Genomic DNA, 18,675 nt, shown 5'->3' with positions numbered 1-18,675 from the left:
GGCACTATGACACCGGTATGGTTGCTTCATGCTGGAGGTTGTGTAGGTTGCATCACGGGGCTGTTGATGGCTTGTAGATGAGATCAGTGTTCGCTAGCATTTATTGAGCCAAGGCACATATTTTACAAAATGTAACAACATTTCAAGGCACACTTCCAAACAAAAATGTAACCAAAAGTATATAGACTGAAATATTGATAATCTCATCTCAATTCATTCGCAATTACTTCCTGAGTGTGAAATGTGGACGTTTAGTTGAATACAAAGCTGTTATTTGTTGTATTAATGGCAACAGGTGGACACACAGGTTAATTTGACCTTCTGCCATCTAGTGGAAGAGCATGTAATTGCTTATTGCTCTGATTGTCACGATACATTCTGGGCATAGATAGTTGAACAAAGACACCTGTACATTATTGAAGTAAATCCATCCATCCATTTTCTGAGCCGCTTATCCTCACTAGGGTCGCGGGCGTGCTGGGGCCTATCCCAGCTATCATCGGGCAGGAGGCGGGGTTCACCCTGAACTGGTTGCCAGCCAATCGCAGGGAACATATAAATGAACAACCATTCGCACTCACATTCACACCTACGGGCAATTTAGAGTCTCCAATTCATGCATGTTTTTGGGATGTGGGAGGAAACCTGGGAGTAGGTGCTGGTAGTAGGTTTGAAAGAGGAAACCTAAAGCAACTAATCTTCTGTTTGCTTCAAGTTTCGAAATATGCCACTTCCTTCACGCTGTGAACATCCGATGTCAAGTTCCTCCTCAACGGTCACCTGAAAGGTGAGCGCCCAAGTGGCCAGTTTGAAGCCAGGGAGTTGTGCCTACAGTATATCTGTCACTCTTACGTGAGGCACTTTATGAAGTGAAGGTCAATGAAACGGTGTTTGCAAGGATACCGACGTTCATCATTTACATACAGTATGTCGTAGATGGCAGTGTGTAACACGGTGAGGTTTCATCTGCTTACTATAAATGATTGCCAAGTTGACAGTGAAGAAATTCCTCTGCTTACATGACATCACTTAACTGGAAGAGAACATTTCAAGAGTGCAGTCTTAAGCTCCACTTCCCTATTTGCCCCAGACAAAAAGGTTGAAGCTTTACGAGTGTGCATTTACTGTTCTGTTCTCCTGTAGCACCACACTCACTCACACTGACCATGGGAAACTTGGCAGCCAACGAGGGACTCTCCATCTTTGTCATTGTAAGAATGTTTCACTTTCTACAATCTTTACTTGCTGACTTAAGTATACTCTATACTAATGTACAAGATGTCACATATGTACATAGGTTGTATATATTGTATTGTATATAGCCAGGGATTTGTGATGTAAAAAAGGACACCAAGATAAATCATTTCAAAACTTTTTTTTCCCCCACCAAGACTGTGATTTATAACCTGTACAACTCAATGGGTTTGAAAAAAACATTTTCAAGAGAGGAAGTAAAAATAAACAACTGAGATAATGTCGTTGCACAAGTGTGAACGCCCTCTTGGCGATGTGGCTATGTTCAGAATTAACTGATCACATTCAAATTCAAACTCATGTTAAATGTGTGTCAGCACACAGCTGCCATCATTTAAAGTGCCTCTGATTAAACCCACATTAGGTTAGAATGTTCTAGTAGGCTTTCCTTGACTTTTTTTTTTTTTTGCTTTCTATTAGAAGCCTGAAGGTTTTCTGCTAACACTCACTGCTATTCCGAACTGTTCATAATTCCACCTTAATAATAATAATAACACATTTTATTTGTAAGTGCCTTTTGTGGCCCTCAAGGACATTGTACATCAATAAAGCAAAATGAAAAAGAAATTAAATTATACAGAAAAAAATAAAACAAATGAATAAAAATACAGGGCAGCACAATTCGATTGACTAGGTGATATAGAACAGGTGGGTTTTGAGTTTGGATTTGAAAGTGGTGAAAGAGACTGAGTTGCAAGGATCCTGTGGCAAAGAGTTCCAGAGCTGGGGAGCAAAGCGGCTGAAGGCTCTGCTACCCGTGGTGCTGAGACCGGCAGGTGGAATGGTCATTTGAACTGAATTCTAAATTTGACCGGGAGCCAGTGAAGTTAATCAAGGACGGACGGGGGTGATGTGATGGAAAGAGGTGGTTTTGGTGATGATACGAACAGCGGACGTTTGGAGCAGTTGGAGCTTATGGAGGGGCCAAAAAGGAGAGAGTTGTTCAACCTTGGTTTCTTTGGACCACAACATGTTTGGGAGATTTTGTTTCGGTCCGATGAAATGGAGGGAATTATGAACAGTGTGAGTGTCAACACAAAACCTTCAGGCTTCTACTAGAAAGGGGAACAATTCTCAGAAGAGCTTGCGACAAACAATTGAACTTTATTTGGGGTGAATCAGAGACACTTTGAATGATGGAAGGTGTGTGGTGGCTCCCATTGAGCATGAGTTTGAATTTGATTGGTTAATTCTGAACACAGCCACATCCACAGTTATAAGAGAGTGTACATATTTGTGCAACCACATTTTCTTGAGTGTTTATTTTTTACTTTCCCTCCTGAAAAAACAACAACAACAACAAAATAAATTGAGTTGTAAATGTTATAGGTCACATTAATGGCGGAACAAGTTTTGAATTGATTTATCGTGGTCCCTCTCTTTGTATCACCCAAAAAAAAAAAAAGGCATTTGAACTGGGGTGTGTAGACTTTTTAAACCCCCTCTAAGTAACACAAGTGTCGCATGAAACATGGAGCTTGGTGTTTGTCCTCAGTCTAAATAATCAAGTGTTGCCTCAAAAGGTAATTGAAGGTAGCTAGAGACACAAATGAACGCAGTCTAATTAATTAACAATATTGGAATGAAAAACAGTGCTATCGGATGGACTCAAAAGCCTTGTTAATATTTGCTTCAGCTGGTTTGGCTCGGGATTAACGCCTTCCTCTTCGTCCATTTCTACATGGCCTTTCTGGTTGACAAATGGTTCTACACGCGTGTGCTGCTCGGGGTAAGTCCTAGTGCTTTAGCTCCTTAATACTTGTTCATTTTAGTGTCACATCACATCTCAGGTTCATTTGAGCTTCACCGTCAGCATCCTTTTGTTTCAAATTTAGTTCTAATTGAGTTCCTTTCCAAACTGTACCAGACAGGAAACCGCTGCTCAGATTTAAAATGTAAATAAAAGCCATGATGCAGAGAGGAATTTATCACTTAGGGTGACCACACGACACCATAAGAAAGGAGATTTAGATTTATTCCACAAGCAAGTATCAAACCATTTCCTGTTTGCTGCTGGTGTGTTGACACTGGAGGTAAATGGAGTCTCTAATTTCCAGCATGCTCTTTCATGGGCCCGAGCTCCAGCCGCCTGCCTTAACTTTAACTGCATGCTCATCCTGCTTCCCGTCTGCAGGAACCTACTCTCCTTCATGCGTGGCTCCATCCAGGTAGCAAACATTCCAACGCTTTTCAGCTTCTAGGAATTGTTCTCCTAACTGAATAAGTGTTTAGTTCTGCAGCCGCACAGCCGCTCGGCAGCTGGACCGAAACATCACTTTCCACAAGCTGGTGGCATATATGATTGCCTTTCACACAGGTATTGCTGTTTCCAGCTGTTAACATGATGTTCCGCGTCACCTCTATGACCTTGTCCTGACCTCAATTTTTAGCTGTGCATATCATTGCACATTTGTTCAACTTTGAGTATTTCATGGATGCTCAGCTAAACCGCAATAGCAGCCTTCTGCCCTTCGTACTGTCTGAATTTGGCAATGGCGACAACGCGTCCTTTCTCAACCCCATCAGGTCCAATGAAACGGTGAGTAAGACACATTTCACAAAAGGTGGCGACAAAAAGAGAGCGTTGTTTGTAAATGTAAACTTTTTCACAGAACCCAACCATCGTCATGTTCACCACCATCGCTGGTGTGACCGGCGTGGTTATCACGCTGGCACTCATTCTCATCATCACTTCATCCATGGAGGTCATCCGCCGATCGTACTTCGAGGTGTTCTGGTACACCCATCACCTTTTTGTCCTCTTCTTCATCGGACTGGTATTCCATGGCTTTGGGTAGGAGAACACCGAAATCAAATGTTTTCTTTCTTCTATTATAGTGACGCTCATCAGTATTTCTGCTTTACCCCTTAGGCGGATTGTGCGAGGACAGACATCCACCAGTCTGAAAACAAATAACCCACGAGTCTGTGCAGACCGGTTTGAGGACTGGGGAAGAAATGGAACAGACTGTGGGGTTCCAGAGTTTGCCGGAAACCCACCAATGGTACGCCACAAAGCCTGCTGGGTTTAGGTGGAATTGTATGCATAATACTTCCATGTTGCATTTTTCCAGACGTGGAAGTGGATCGTGGGACCCATGATCCTTTACATATGTGAGAGGCTTGTTAGAATCTATCGATCTCACCAAAAAGTGGTCATCACTAAGGTGTGCGCTCATCAATAAGAAATGAAATGAAGAAAGTTGTGACGTCACCAACGTCAATCTGCCAAAATGGGGCCCACAGGTGGTGATGCATCCCTCCAAAACTCTGGAGCTGCAGATGAAGAGGAAAGGTTTCCACATGGAGGTGGGCCAGTACGTCTTTATCCAGTGTCCATCTGTCTCCAGACTGGAGTGGCACCCTTTCACCCTGACCTCAGCCCCAGAGGAGGATTACTTCAGTGCCCACATTCGAATTGTTGGGGACTGGACTCAGGCGTTGTATGAAGCCTGCGGAGGAGACAAAACTGAACCTCAGGAGGCCTGGAAACTGCCCAAGTATGAAAACACTATCTTTTCTTGAAATTGTCCCTGATTATGTTTGATTGCACCTACCAGCAGTTGTTGGAGAAGGCTCATCTTCACGCTGAGTGGCCCATTGTGCCACTGTAATTGTTCCCATCTAAAGAGTGTTGCAGACGGAAGCGATGCTAGCAACCATCAATAGGAACAATGTGATCTAAGCGGCATAAAATGGGTGTTGCGCTGCAACCCCGCTAGAAAATATAAAGCATTTTTCTTTTTGGATGAGACAACACCAATAATTTAGGCACGCATAACGCAATGATTCGTCTTTGAAATTCTTCCACAAACAAACAAAAAAAACCCCGAAGATTTAAGCATGTTGACAGCTGCTTGGTTCTGCTTTTAAGGAGTACCGGTACATGGGTTCTTACAGGGTGGCCATCGACGGGCCATTTGGCACTGCCAGTGAGGACGTGTTTCGATACGAGGTGGTCATGCTGGTGGGGGCGGGAATTGGTGTCACACCTTTCGCATCCATCCTCAAGTCTGTGTGGTACAAACGCATTCAGAACCAAGATGTCTTCACCCAAAAGGTAAGAAAGCTGTCAAAGTCTACCATGATAAAATGCTTTAACACCTACATGAGAACTTGAAACTTTACAGCCAGCATCATTGTTTGTGATGGTTTCAGATTAAAATTCAGGTAAAAGATAACAGGAAGTTAATGTATCATTGTTTGCTACAATCATTTAGTCAACAGAATGTTTCTGCATGAGAAGAGGTGCTGGTGAACAAAATAGTTTTCTTAGAGAAAATGAACCAGGGTCATTTCCATCATTTTCCTGTCCAGATCTACTTCTACTGGCTTTGTCCAGAGACACAGGCCTTTGAGTGGTTTGCGGACTTGCTGCAGTCGCTGGAGAGCCAGATGGCGGCGAAGAGTGTGACAGACTTCCTGAGCTACAACATCTACCTCACTCGCTGGAAGGAGGCAGAGGTGTCTGACATACAACAGTTTTTCTGACCTTTCAAAGCGGAATGGTTCCTTATTTAACCCTGTTGTTTATAGGCGGCCCACTTCTGGGTGCACCACGAGGCGGAGAATGACCCAATCACAGGGCTCAAGCAGAAGACTCTTTATGGGAAGCCTAACTGGGACACTGAGTTTACCAGCATTGCATCCAAGCATCCTGGGTGAGATCACATCTATCTCTCGAGTAAAGTTATCTATCCAGATTCCTGAACGAGACTTTGCAAAGAGCCACTTGAATTTGTGCTTTTATAGAACCAAGGTTGGGGTGTTCCTATGTGGGCCACCACAGCTGGGCAAGTCGCTGGAGAAACAGTGTTTGTCGCACTCAGAAGCAGAGGTCAAGTTCATCTTTAACAAAGAAAACTTTTAACATGCCCATCGATACCTGGGTCCAAAGCCTTAGCGATGTGCTTTGACATGCCTGTGAATATTCTCATTCATCCTGGTTGTTATACGTACTCCCAAGTCATTAAATTGATCTCAACTAGACTGGTTGTCTTAGAAGACGTTTCGCCATTCATCCGAGCAGCTACAGCCTGGAGTTGTCCTATGTAGAGCTGTTCTATCTAGCACTGGAGCTGATGAAGCCTTCTCAGATGAGATGCTAAACCAGTACAGACAAGTTGCGATCGATTCAATGCCATGAGAATGTGCTCCTACATCGCGTAAAAACCATTAGCTAGTCATAGCTTAAAAGTGATTCAGAACTCGTCTAGGAGAAACTATGACAAAACTTTTTTTTTTTTTTTTTTTTAAATCTTAGTGAGCAGGCAGGCAGAGTTGGCCCTGTTGCTTGGTATGACATACTTTTAAACACTGAAGAAAAAAAACTCTCTCACACACATAAAAGCATTCTTCTATGTAAAATAAACTTCATTATGGTCTGGCTGTTCCGTTTTGTTAAGGTCAAATATGTAATTGCGCTTCAAACATTGACATTATCACCAACAAAGATGATTCCTGCATAACCTAATCTGTAGTATTTTAAAATTTCTCATATGCAGTAAATGAAGTCTTCTCATCATCACTCCTTGCACTTTTCAGGTCTTAAGATACTTTCTCAATAGCATTCATTTATCTTTCCGACGAGCAAATCTTAGAATTGCTGAGAGTGGCATCACAAGGAGCTAATTTTTGCTCGAGGATTCTTTAATTAATTGGGCACAGAATGGTCCTGACCTTTCTTGATTTAGATTTTGAGGAAGCGCATCTCAAACTCTGACATCTGCCTTTACCAGATGTTTTGCAAATGTGCCATTGTTGCACAAAAGCAGTGAAATAAACAGACACGGTACTTTCCACGTTGACATTGTTCTGCTTTAGCGGTGTATTCATCGTTGGTTTCACAACCACGCTTCTGTTTTTCTCATTCAATAGCCTCTCTTCCACTCTCTCGGGTCATTTGTATCTCACTAGCCATCAACCACACAATGTTCATCTGAAAGCAGGAAATTTTTCACTTCTTCCTTCTGAGCCAGATGCACCAGAATTCACTAATTTGATATAAAGAACAGATATGTACACTATAAAACTGGTATACTGCCTCGAGCAGCATCTTGGCGACATGAGAAGCACACATGAATGACCCTTCTAATGACATCTGGGGATTGTGATTCACATTGCTTCTCAGTTTTTGTAATGAACATTTTTGAAAATAAAAACAAATGTTGGTATGGCTGTGCACTTTTGGCAACTTTGTCCCTTAAACTTTTTAGTTTTTTCAAGTTTCTTTTTTTTTTTTTTTTTTCCCAAGAACCTAATAGAAACATGCAAAAAATATTAGGCTTTACACGATCAGGATTTTGGGGCCGATCACCAAGTTTAAAAAAAAACGATAACCGATCACCGATCCGATCACAAGATGGAGCAATGTGTCTATTTACATGACTTGTTCATTTATTGTATATATTTGTGTACTGTATACTGTATCCATCCATTTTCTGTACAGCGTATCCTCACAAGGGCGTGCTGGACCCCGTCCCAGCTCAAATGATTCTCTTAGCATTTTAGACAAAAGTTAAAACATCAATGACCTCTCGGGGCATTCAAGGATTGGTCACTGATATAAGTTTAGGTCAAATCAACATTACAACATGACAGAAATAATGGGTGCTAACTCACTGTAATTAAATTGCTTTATTGCAATTAAATTACTTTCATAAATACTGTTAATGACATGCTTACTCTAACCTCACTGTCCCAGCTATATGGACAGGTGTTGTCCAGTTTGTCCATTTTACTTTTTTTTTTTTTTCCCCCACGCTGCGTTGCTTGAACGCAGCATCCTCCTCGTGTACATTCTTCAGGTGCTCGATCAAATTTATTGTGTTTTGAAGCATTTAGATGACGTTCCCCACGATGTACTTCAGTTGTGCACAGACTGCAAATAATTTACGTGTTGTTTGTCTGACACACCGCAAAATAGTCCCACATCGACGACGTGTTTTTTCACCGACAAGATTGAAAAAACTTTATTGGCCCTCAGATAGTTACAGTACTACGCTACAAGACACGTGACGAGGCTAAAAATTAACTAGCTTTTGGATTCATACGCGACGAAGACGCGGAGTTAAATGTCTTGTGCGGAGCCGATTGATGACGTCATTGATCTGATCGGCGAATTATGACATGAAAGCCAATCAACCAATCAGCATAAAATGCTAATTATCGGCCGATACCGATAACACCGATCAGATCAGTGTAAAGTCTAGAAAATATATTCTTTAAAAATGCTGAAACTGCCAATTTGCTGAAAACTAAATTTGAGTCACTGCCAAAAACTTTGACCAGGATTATGCATGTAGGATTTAATCTAAACTAACATTAAAAAAAAATATTTCTGTGAACAATGTTGTTTCTCATTTCTGTTTAGATCACTGATATCAATATATAACAAGTTTGATAGTTTCCAACAGAGCCTTGTTGAATGGAAACACCTTAATGAGGTTGTAAATTTAAGTATATCAAGCATCTTTGGGTGTCCTGAAAAGGATTTAAAACTGTCATCTAATTTGTTTGGTCGAGTTCTGGATGGTTGGTGGATGCCTATAATGTCCCACCAATGGTGCGGTCAACAAAGATGTAGCGGAGTGATGTTTTAGGCTGGAATAATGACGAGTGAAATGGTAGGCCGCTTTAAGGTGCCTGAAGGTGAAAAAATGACCTGTGCAAATTTTTGAAGTTTCTATTTCCTGGCATGTTATATGTATGTAAAAAAAAGAACTTTCACACACACAAGACAATGCACCATCCCATGAAAAAATACTAGTGAAGGGTGAATTGTCCTCTATCATGCTGCAGCCCAATATGGGATACCAGTAATTGTCACTTCCCTCCAGACAGAGCAGACCCTGGTTTTAGGAACTGGGGTGAAAAAGGCTTAAAAGATTGTGGCTCTTACAATGTCGGGGATCTCATGGGATCAGAGGGTGGAACGTTAATGTCATTTGATGTGTTTATTGCCACGCAAACATCAATTTAAATATCTACAGGTGAGAAACTTAATAAGATCATCTCAAAATCAGTTTGTGTCGATTGCCCTGTTGTATACTTTGGAGACGGCAGTGAAAGATTATTGCTATGGAAAGGGAATTATCTCTCAGTTAACATGTTAGAAGAGGAATCCTGTGAGCCCTCTCTACGGAAATATAATGCCTGGAGGGAAGATATACAGGAGAACGTTTATGTATATATATATATATATATATATATATATATATATATATATATATATGATTAGCCACTTTAACTTTTCTTTTTTTTTTGTAACAAAACAACCCCACAACATGATACTGCACAACCCTGTAATTAAAAGTTGGGATGGTGTTCGCAGACTTGCAAGCTTCCCTGTTTTTCCTCCAAACGTAACAATGCTCATTATAGCCAAACACTTCAAATTTAGTTTAATCAGACCACAGGACATGTCTCCAAATTTGTAAGGTCTTTGTTTCTCTGTGCATTAGCAAATCTTTTTTTGTGTGTTTATTTTGGAGTCATAGCTTCTTCGGTACACTACTCGTTTCACTGTGAATACTGATACACTTCAGCTTCAGCCAGCATGCTCACGTCGTCTTTTGCTTTTGTTCATGGGTTGATAAGCACATTTTGGACCAACATATGTTCATTTCTGGGACAGTGTGATTATTATAATTACAGGTGATAAATGTTGCACTTTCAAATACTCATATACTCATGTACTCTGTGCTTTTACCTGCTGATGTGTGGTATCTCAGTTAACTGACGTACAAGGAAGGGTAATGTGAATGTTGGACTGTAAGCTGCCCTTGATGTTTCCTTTAATGTGAGAGCAATCCTACTTCTGTGTATTTTATTGAAAACATTTTGAAAACTAATAAAGATAATGTGATAGGAAAAACACCATTGATGCTTTAGCTGCTGTGGGTATATAGAGGAAGAAAAATTCATGGTGTTGCAACCATCACGCCCTGACATCAACCTTATTGAGAACCTGCGCAGTATCCTTAAAAGGAATATTAGGGTGGACGGCAGTATGCCTCCAATCAGCAACTCTGTGAAGAAATTCTTGCATCTTCAAATGAGATACAGGCAGAAACAATCAATGGACTTACAATTTCAATGGAAGAGCATCGTTAAGGTGATACTGAATAGGGGCTCTTTGATCAGCAAAGATGTTTTTGGGTTGAAATGGAATTTTGGATGTCTATAAAATGACATGACAATCATTTACAAGCTATTTGACTTTATGAAACTTGTGCATAATTTGAAACATTGTATTTTGAGTAATATGCAGAAATAAAAATACACTGGCGGCACAGTGGACGACTGGCTAGCACATCTGCCTCACAGTTCTGAGGACCCGGGTTCTCCCTTGTGTGGAGTTTGCATCCTCTCCCTGTGCCTGTGTGGGTTTTCTCCAGGTACTTCGGTTTTCTCCCACAGTCCAAAGACATGCCTGGGAGGTTAATTGAAGACTACATTTTCCTGACTGCGAATGGTTGTCTGTCTTTATGTGCCCTGCGATTGGCTGGTGACCAGATCAGGGTGTTACCTCGCCTCTCGCCCGAAGTGAGGTGGGATAGGCGCCAGCGTACACAAAAATGGATGGATAGATACAAATCCACTGAGGTGTTCGTCATCTGTAGTTTTTAGTGAAAGAAAAATCCAGTTTATTATTGATCCTAATGTAATCGTGATTAAAAATGGTATTCAGTGAACCCCATTATTCATAGATTTTGGAAAATAAAAAACTGTGTATGCCTGATCATTTGGAACAAAGTGTACATCTGACTAAATTAAATGAATTGAACACCATCAGCATAAATACAAACGAGAAAATTAAAAAGGAAACAAAGTTAAAAGAAAAATCCGCCAAATGGATAAAAACAGTTAAATAAACTATAAACTACATACAAAATAATCAAGAGTGCTTGTTCGTTTAATTGGAAAATCAGGTACAGCAAGACAGAAATTCCTTCCTTCCTTCCTCCTGACACGTCTAAGACAGCAGACTAAAAAATAGAATAGAATAAAAAAGAATAGAATAGAATACAGTGGGCCAAAAAAGTATTTAGTCAGCCACCAATTGAGCAAGTTCTCCCACTTAAAAAGATGAGCGAGGCCTGTAATCTTCATCATAGGTATACCTCACCTATGAGAGACAAAATGAGAAAACAAAATCCAGAATATCACATTGTCTGATTTTTAAATAATTTATGAGCAAATTATGGTGGAAAATGAGTATTTGGTCACCTACAAACAAGCAAGATTTCAGGCTCTCACAGACCTGTAACAACTTCAAGAGGCTCCTCTGTCCTCCACTCGTTACCTGTATTAATGGCACCTGTTTGAACTCGTTATCAGTATAAAAAACACCTATCCCCAACCTCAAACAGTCACACTCCAAACTCCACTGTGGCCAAGACCAAAGAGCTGAACCAGGCTGGGAAGACTGACTCTGCAATAGGTAAGCTTGGTGTGAAGCAATCAACCGTGGGAGCAATTATTAGTAAATGACCACTGATAATCTCCCTCGATCTTGGGCTCCACGCAAGATCTCACCCCGTGGGGTCAAACTGATTACAAGAACGGTGAGCAAAAATCCCAGAACCACACAGGGGGACCTAGTGAATGACCTGCAGAGAGTTGGGACCAAAGTAACAAAGGCTGCCATCAGTAACACACTACGCCGCCAGGGACTCAAATCCTGTAGTGCCAGACGTGTCCCCCTGCTTAAGCCAGTACATGTCCAGGCCAGTCTGAAGTTTCCTAGAGAGCATTTGGATGATCCAGAAGAGGATGGGGAGAATGTCATATGGTCAGACGAAACCAAAATAGAACTTTTTGGTCAAAACTCAACTTGTCGTGTTTGGAGGAGAAAGAATGCCGAGTTGCATCCAAAGAACACCATACCTACTGTGAAGCATGGGGGTGGAAACATCATGCATTGGGGCTGTTTTTCTGCAAAGGGACCAGGACGACTGATCCGTGTAAAGGAAAGAATGAATGGGGCCATGTATCGTGAGATTTTGAGTGAAAACCTCCTTCCATCAGCAAGGGCATTGAAGATGAAACGTGGCTAGGTCTTTCAGCATGACAATGATCCCAAACACAGCACCCGGGCAACAAAAGAGTGGCTTTGTAAGAAGCATTTTAAGGTCCTGGAGTGACCTAGCCAGTCTCCAGTTCTCAACCCCATAGAAAATCTTTGGAGGGAATTGAAACTCTGTGTTGCCCAGCGACAACCCCAAAACATCACTGCTCTAGAGGAGTGCTGCATGGAAGAATGGGCCAAAATACGAGCAATAGTGTGTGAAAACCTTGTGAAGACTTAACAGAAAGCATTTGACCTCTGTCATTGCCAACAAAGGGTACATAACAAAGTATTGAGATGAACTTTTGTTCTTGACCAAATACTTATTTTCCATCATAATTTGCTCATAAATTCTTTAAAAATCAGACTATGTGATTCTCCAGATTTTCCCCCCTCATTTTGTCTCTCATAGGTGAGGTATATCTATGATAAAAATTACAGGCCTCTCTCATCTTTTTAAGTGGGCGAACTTGCACAATTGGTGGCTGACTAAGTACTTTTTTTTTGCCCCACTGTCGAATAGAAGAGAACAACTTTATTGTCACAGTAATTAATTAATGTGTCCAATCGTGCAAAATAGGTGTTTGGAGCTGCAGTATGTGGTACAATTATTTGCAATATTATGCACAGTACAGTCCAAAAAAGTTATACACATACTGTGGGCTCACAGCCTGTGTATTGAAGTGGCACTTGGAGGTCTTCTATTCTTTCCCAGAAAAAGATGAACTCTTGCATTCTAAGCAGTGGCAACGGCAAACACGCTGACAACACAGTACATGGTGCGGCTTTCCCACCTCACTGTGGAACTACCTATAAAGACATGATTATATTAGACAACATGCAAGAGTCATTTAGGTCAGCCTGGCTGATTGTCATCATGTACCGTCCATGGCTGTGTCCCAGTAGCAGGAGTTAGCTGTGTGGAGCCCGGCACCAGTTTTCTGCATCAGGGCACACGTAACTACAGACAAACAATTTAATACACACATTTCAGTTTAGTCATAAGAGTGAAATTCCAATAGAAAAAGGAAAGATGGGAACAAATGGCAATTGCTAATATAGTATGCTGAAACAACATCTCAAGCAGGATTCTCAAACAGTTCAGTGGAACGTTGACTTACGAGTTTAATTTCTTCAGGCACCATGCTTGTAACTCTAATCATTCATATCTCAAATCAACGTTCCCTGTTGAATTGACTGGAAATGCCATTAATCATTTTCAAAAATGTTTGTAACATGTTTTTAATAGGGAATAATAGCACCCTACCGTATTGTACAACAACATACGATAATAGCATAACAAAATACGTGAGAAAATAAACTCTCCTTAAATGCTATACTTCACTTTTACATAACTGAACCTTCTTCTAATTTTTTTTTTTTTTTGCCTTTTTCGGCACGTTTTTGTCTTTCAGCAGCTTCTCCTGTTTTTCAAAGAATGGTGTCTGCACTCTGTAGCTTAGAATTTTTTTTGTTCAATGCATTGGAGCCTTGACTTTCAAGTTTAATTCATTCCGTCACCAGGCTCATAACTCAAAACACTCACATCACAAATAATCTTTTCTCTTTAAAATGAATGGCGGTGCCAATAATGGGTTCCAACCATTGTCTCTTTCTGGTGTGTGCGCCTTGGCCACCGGGGAGCAGTATAAATAGTCATACAGAGAAAAACGAAGAAGAGTTTCACAACTAAGTGACGCAGTATGCTGCAGTAATATGAGTACTTTTTTCCCCAGAGGATAAAGAATCTATGCCTGAGTACTGTTATACTGTTCGTCTATGTGTTGTTGTATCATTTGTGTTCAAATAGCCGTTGCTTGAAGGGCTATAACACTGTTTCATTGAAGTCTGTCTGTCTGTCTGTCTGTCTGTGAACCAAACTGCTGTTCATTGTGAAGTGAGTTCAGTTCACACCCACCACCTAGCACTCGTATCTCACATTTTTGCTTGCAAGTCAAAGCAAACAATTGGCTGAGCAATGACTCATATCTTGAAAAACTCTTCAGTCATGTCACTTCTAAGACAGGGTACCACAGAATAGCCAAAACGACTCCTTCTGCTTCGGTGTCGTTAGTACATATCATACACATACTAGACCAAAAGCTAACTAAATTAGTCAAATTTTAGCACACAATATAAAAAAGAATTGATGAAGTGATTTCATAATCAAACACACCGATGAACTTATACTGTTTTCCCAGTTTGACCAGCTGTGTGAGGCAGCGCTCTACGATAGCAGAGGTCCATTTGTTCACCAGATTCTGGTTATAATCATCGTTGCCCACCACGTTCTCGATACACTGAAACACACAAGCACACACACACAACACGTCAGATGAAAGCACAGGATGGATTATGAAACAGGCCAGATAGGAGCCACAAACAGAGCTTCTTTTAAAATATGCCTCAGGCATCCTTTGGGGGGAATGCAGCAACTAATTAGTAATGGAATAGGAAAGTTAAAACCAGTTGGTAATGTGTCATCTTTACAGACCCCTCCCCAAAAGAGCAACATTTTAACATATTCTCACACAGTCGTGCAATTATTTTGGCAACATTCATTACAATGAGAAGATGTTACCTCTTTGACAATGTTATCAGCTTCTTCGGTGTTGAACGAGCCCTGAAAACAGCAAGATATAATAAGTAGTGCAAAACTGTACTTCATTACAATATTATTTATCACTCTTTCGGGCGTAATGCAACCCTTGGGTTTGAGGGGGAAAGAGCAAATAATACAGAACATTACGCAGCAACCAAAAGAAGCCAAGAAAAAAAAACATATGAGGAATTTAAGTTGATCATTTCATAGTACATACATACATACATACATAGTAGTAGTAGTAATAATGTACCATTATAACCACCATGTTGGGACCATTAGTTAAAGTGCAATAATATGTTCAGTACTGTACTCCTATATTGCAAACAAGCATTAGCTATTCCACCGCGATTAAGTACGAGACAAGTACGAACCTCGTTATGATATTCGTCCATTCTGTTGTTGTTTTCTTTTTCACTCTTGAAAATGGTCACAAAAGTGTTTATTGCTAGTTAATACGAGCAGAAAATGAAGAAAGAGGAAAAAAAGCAAAAAACTGGGCGCTGGATCCGGTGAAATTAGTCAACGAGGTGCTGAGAAGAGAAACTTCACCAGGACGCTTGGTTCACGAGTGCCCTCTGTTGGTGGGAAGAGTAATTTCCTCTTCAACTTTTCAGCAACAGACTTCAGCAAACAAATCGATTGACTCACCGCTCATCTTTGACTGTCGCCACATATTGAGGTGTATATATAAACTCAAACTCAAGTTGCAAACTCAAAACTGTTTTTATTTTTTTTAAAGAGCAATTTTTCCACACTGCAGTCTGACATTTACATGTTGTGTTACCAAAAAACATGGATCACAAATAATTGTTTGTGTGGTATTAGTTTGAGCAGACTGTAAGGTTCATATACTTTTTTTGTATGTTTTCATGTCTTTAAATTGTCATAAGGACGATCATCAGTTCGAGAACGCATGACTGCCCATGCTCACAGACAATATAAGCACGTGAAGAATAAATGTTGCGCGTCAGATATTCCCTTTCCCTGGTCTCATTTCAGAGAACTTGTTAAGAGACACTATATATATCATCAGCAGCCATTACCTGTCCACTGCAGGATGAAGGCCTCTTCTTCACGTTTCCAACTACTATGACATTTTGCCATTTGTTGCCGATGTTTTGCCCTGAATTTAAAAAAAAATGCCCCTTTTTGCTGCACACCATTATTTTTCTTCATTCATCAACATTAGATTTTTTTTTTGAGTGCCTAATCTGTCATCAATTTTACATAAAGTGTTTTGAAATCAGATGGTCATTTATTTGAGTCCTTGGGAGAATTGTACAAATGCTCCCGCCTTGCTCCCAGCACCCTTCCTTCTCCTTCTAAAAATCGGACATTTAAACAGGGGTGTGCTGACTTCTTATATCCACTGTAGCCTCCCTTAAACTCCTTTGTTAATGGTTGTATTATTGACTGCGTTGATTGTGTTAACAGAATTAAATAGATACAACTACATACTACTGTTTTTTCTTCATTGTGTGAATAATTATGGTGATGGGTGCACTTTGTTTGGCTAGAGCACCTGTCCCCAAAAATGTCAGTGCACATGCTTGACGTCCTTTATGTTTGCTTCCTTCCTGTGTGTCAGCAGTTCTTTTTGATGCGTTACTTCTTTGATGGCTGTTTTCTCCGCGAGGCTAATATGAGTAACAGCGCCTCAATAAATATGCTATGCTTGGCTAAATGTAGTCTTTTTCTCCATCATCCATTCGGAAGTCACTCGGAACCATGTGAGAAGGAAGGTTGCTCCAGCACGGTGACGTTCTTCTCGGCAAGGAGCTATCAGATGCTCAGGTCATTGTGAGCAGGCACATTGTCATAGTCTCGCCTCTTTTAGCGCACTGTAACAAGAGAAGGCCGCCCGCAGGATCTCTGAAGATGTGCTGGTTGAACATCTGGCCCACAATGAAGAGCAAAAATCATAGGTTGGGTTTGAAATATCTTTTGTGACACCAATCCAGTCACTGATAACAGTATATTGTATCACGCTGAGAAGACAAACTGCTTGTTTGTCGTGAAATGTCGTGAAATCAGTTAGGTTGAATGACACTGTTGGCATTTATTCAGATTTAAATCAAAATGCTTTTGTGATAACCCCTTTCGCTAAGGAAAATTGCAAAATGGCAAAATGTCATGACATCAGTCAGGTTGTGTGACACTGTTGGTATTTATTCCAGATTTACTGTACAGTACATCAAAATGCTTTACTGATACCCCCTCTTGCCTAATAAAATCACAAAATAAAATGATTTGACATATTAATGACAATTTTGAGTGTATAAAAAAATGCAACAGCTCATCAACACACATACAGCTCATATTAAAAGTGTAAATTTGCTCAGAAAAATTATTCACAGATAGACAGACGCACTGAGGAGAACTCAGAGGAGGTTGCAGGCTCCGGAGCGAGGTTCTCTGGTACCACTGGTACCAGACGACTGGCTCCTTGTCAGCTTTCTGTTGGAGTCAGCAGATGTAGCCTGCAACTGAGCCTTCTGTGACCTTGAGCTTGACAGCTGCCTGAAGAGAGACAACTGAAACAGACAAGACACATGTAGAGAAATCCCCCCCAAAATTAAAGCTGTGGAATCTCCATCTTTTTTCATATTCTTAAGTATCTGCCACTATGTAAATACAGGGTGTCACAAAAGTCGCTACAGTAAACACTTCCTTTTTTCTAATTGGCTTCGGGTATCACTCGGACATGACATTTGACCGCTTGGGCTTTTCGGTTTTTGTAAGCATATGCCCATGGCTCACCAACTGACACAGGAGCAGCGTTGCAAAATTGCCACCTGATGCCAACTGATGTCAGTTTGAGAACATTAATAGCCATCACACTGCTCCAGAAGTACCAATTTCGCTACCGATGGCAAGCTTCTCAAAACAGGATCTGTTCTTGACAAACCACACAGCAGAAGGCCTGCTACCACCACCACTGACGAAAACACCACCAAACTGCTGGAGCAAGCGTTCATGCGAAGCCAGTGGAAGTCTATCCGGGAGGCTGCGCTGGAACTCAGCATCCACAGAAGATCCAATCACCGGACACTTTGATGAGTGCTAAAGCTTTACCTTTATGTCGTCAATCATTGGCAACTGTGGGCCGGTGAAACCCGTTGACTCTTTTGTGATTAATGGCGATACAAATAAACTCAACCAAATATAAAAAAGCATATAGTGACATTTGGGGCACCTTGTAGAGAACCCAGGTAATTAGCAATTATTTCCCATCAGGCAGATGTTACTAAAGTGTGTAAAAACTAATTTTAATTTTACTTTTTATGTCTGCACCTTCATTTTGGTGGAGCCTGATTGGCTCTTTGAGACAATTTCGGCCATCCCATTGGCAGGTTGCGTGGCACCAAGTGTCTCTTCTTTAATTGAGTTGTCAGCTTCACTGACTCCAGACACAGTGTGTGAAAGCTCCGGTGCTTGGTCGTGCGGCTCTCCATCGGGAGCACATTCTTCCGGAAGCTTGTCAACATTCTGCGAAGCTTCCTCCAATCTCTGCACAGACATGCCTCCTGCATCCTCATCATAGTCATCCTGATCGGACTCATCTTCTTCATCTTCCTCACCTTCGCTGCCAGTCTGACCAGATTCTTTGGTGAAATCCTGACAAAAAGTGTGTGAATTCAAGAAATGAGCAGTTGCGGAGCTTTTGTTTTCATTTGCGCTCGCAGTCAAAGACGGGCGGAGCTTAAACACGGAGGAGTAAGGACATCTTAAGACAAAAGTATTT

General features: G+C 41.0%; 2 protein-coding genes across 3 annotated transcripts; one reads left to right on the top strand and one right to left on the bottom strand.

The window, feature by feature from the left end:
- The first annotated feature begins 1,075 nt into the window (after window positions 1-1,075).
- On the top strand, window positions 1,076-7,437 carry LOC133404031 (cytochrome b-245 heavy chain). Of its 2 annotated transcripts, XM_061679597.1 has the most exons (13): window positions 1,076-1,211; window positions 2,891-2,983; window positions 3,312-3,422; window positions 3,487-3,571; window positions 3,645-3,793; window positions 3,867-4,048; window positions 4,127-4,259; window positions 4,329-4,421; window positions 4,501-4,754; window positions 5,155-5,314; window positions 5,572-5,718; window positions 5,791-5,915; window positions 6,007-7,437. In XM_061679597.1, exons 1-13 carry the CDS (start codon window positions 1,167-1,169, stop codon window positions 6,122-6,124), a joined length of 1,695 nt encoding a protein of 564 aa, XP_061535581.1. In that variant the 5' UTR covers window positions 1,076-1,166; the 3' UTR covers window positions 6,125-7,437. The 2 variants fall into 2 exon arrangements, with proteins under 2 accessions (XP_061535581.1, XP_061535588.1); XM_061679604.1 differs by lacking the exon at window positions 1,076-1,211 and having other exon boundaries at window positions 2,918-2,983; window positions 3,389-3,571.
- A 3,705-nt stretch (window positions 7,438-11,142) lies between these two features.
- On the bottom strand, window positions 11,143-15,465 carry LOC133404026 (dynein light chain Tctex-type 3-like). Its single transcript, XM_061679582.1, has 5 exons — window positions 15,302-15,465; window positions 14,907-14,948; window positions 14,502-14,625; window positions 13,209-13,286; window positions 11,143-13,135 (listed from the first exon to the last, which is right to left on the bottom strand). The coding sequence occupies exons 1-5, from the start codon at window positions 15,320-15,322 to the stop codon at window positions 13,062-13,064; spliced, it is 339 nt and encodes a 112-aa protein (XP_061535566.1). The 5' UTR covers window positions 15,323-15,465; the 3' UTR covers window positions 11,143-13,061.
- Window positions 15,466-18,675: the final 3,210 nt, after the last annotated feature.

This window comes from Phycodurus eques, chromosome 1 (genome assembly GCF_024500275.1).
Source record: "Phycodurus eques isolate BA_2022a chromosome 1, UOR_Pequ_1.1, whole genome shotgun sequence".
Taxonomy (NCBI): domain Eukaryota; kingdom Metazoa; phylum Chordata; class Actinopteri; order Syngnathiformes; family Syngnathidae; genus Phycodurus; species Phycodurus eques.
Note: the sequence above shows the minus strand (reverse complement) of the source record. Positions and strands in the feature narration are given on the sequence as shown.

Coding starts and splice junctions, on each gene's coding strand:
- LOC133404026 (XM_061679582.1), bottom strand. CDS start 15,322: ATGGACGAATATCATAACGAG. Junction 14,949..15,301: donor TGGACGAATATCATAACGAG/GTTCGTACTTGT, acceptor TGCTGTTTTCAG/GGCTCGTTCAACACCGAAGA. Junction 13,136..13,208: donor CTGGGACACAGCCATGGACG/GTACATGATGAC, acceptor ATGTCTTTATAG/GTAGTTCCACAGTGAGGTGG.
- LOC133404031 (XM_061679597.1), top strand. CDS start 1,167: ATGGGAAACTTGGCAGCCAACGAGGGACTCTCCATCTTTGTCATT. Junction 5,315..5,571: donor AAGATGTCTTCACCCAAAAG/GTAAGAAAGCTG, acceptor TTTCCTGTCCAG/ATCTACTTCTACTGGCTTTG. Junction 5,916..6,006: donor ATTGCATCCAAGCATCCTGG/GTGAGATCACAT, acceptor GTGCTTTTATAG/AACCAAGGTTGGGGTGTTCC.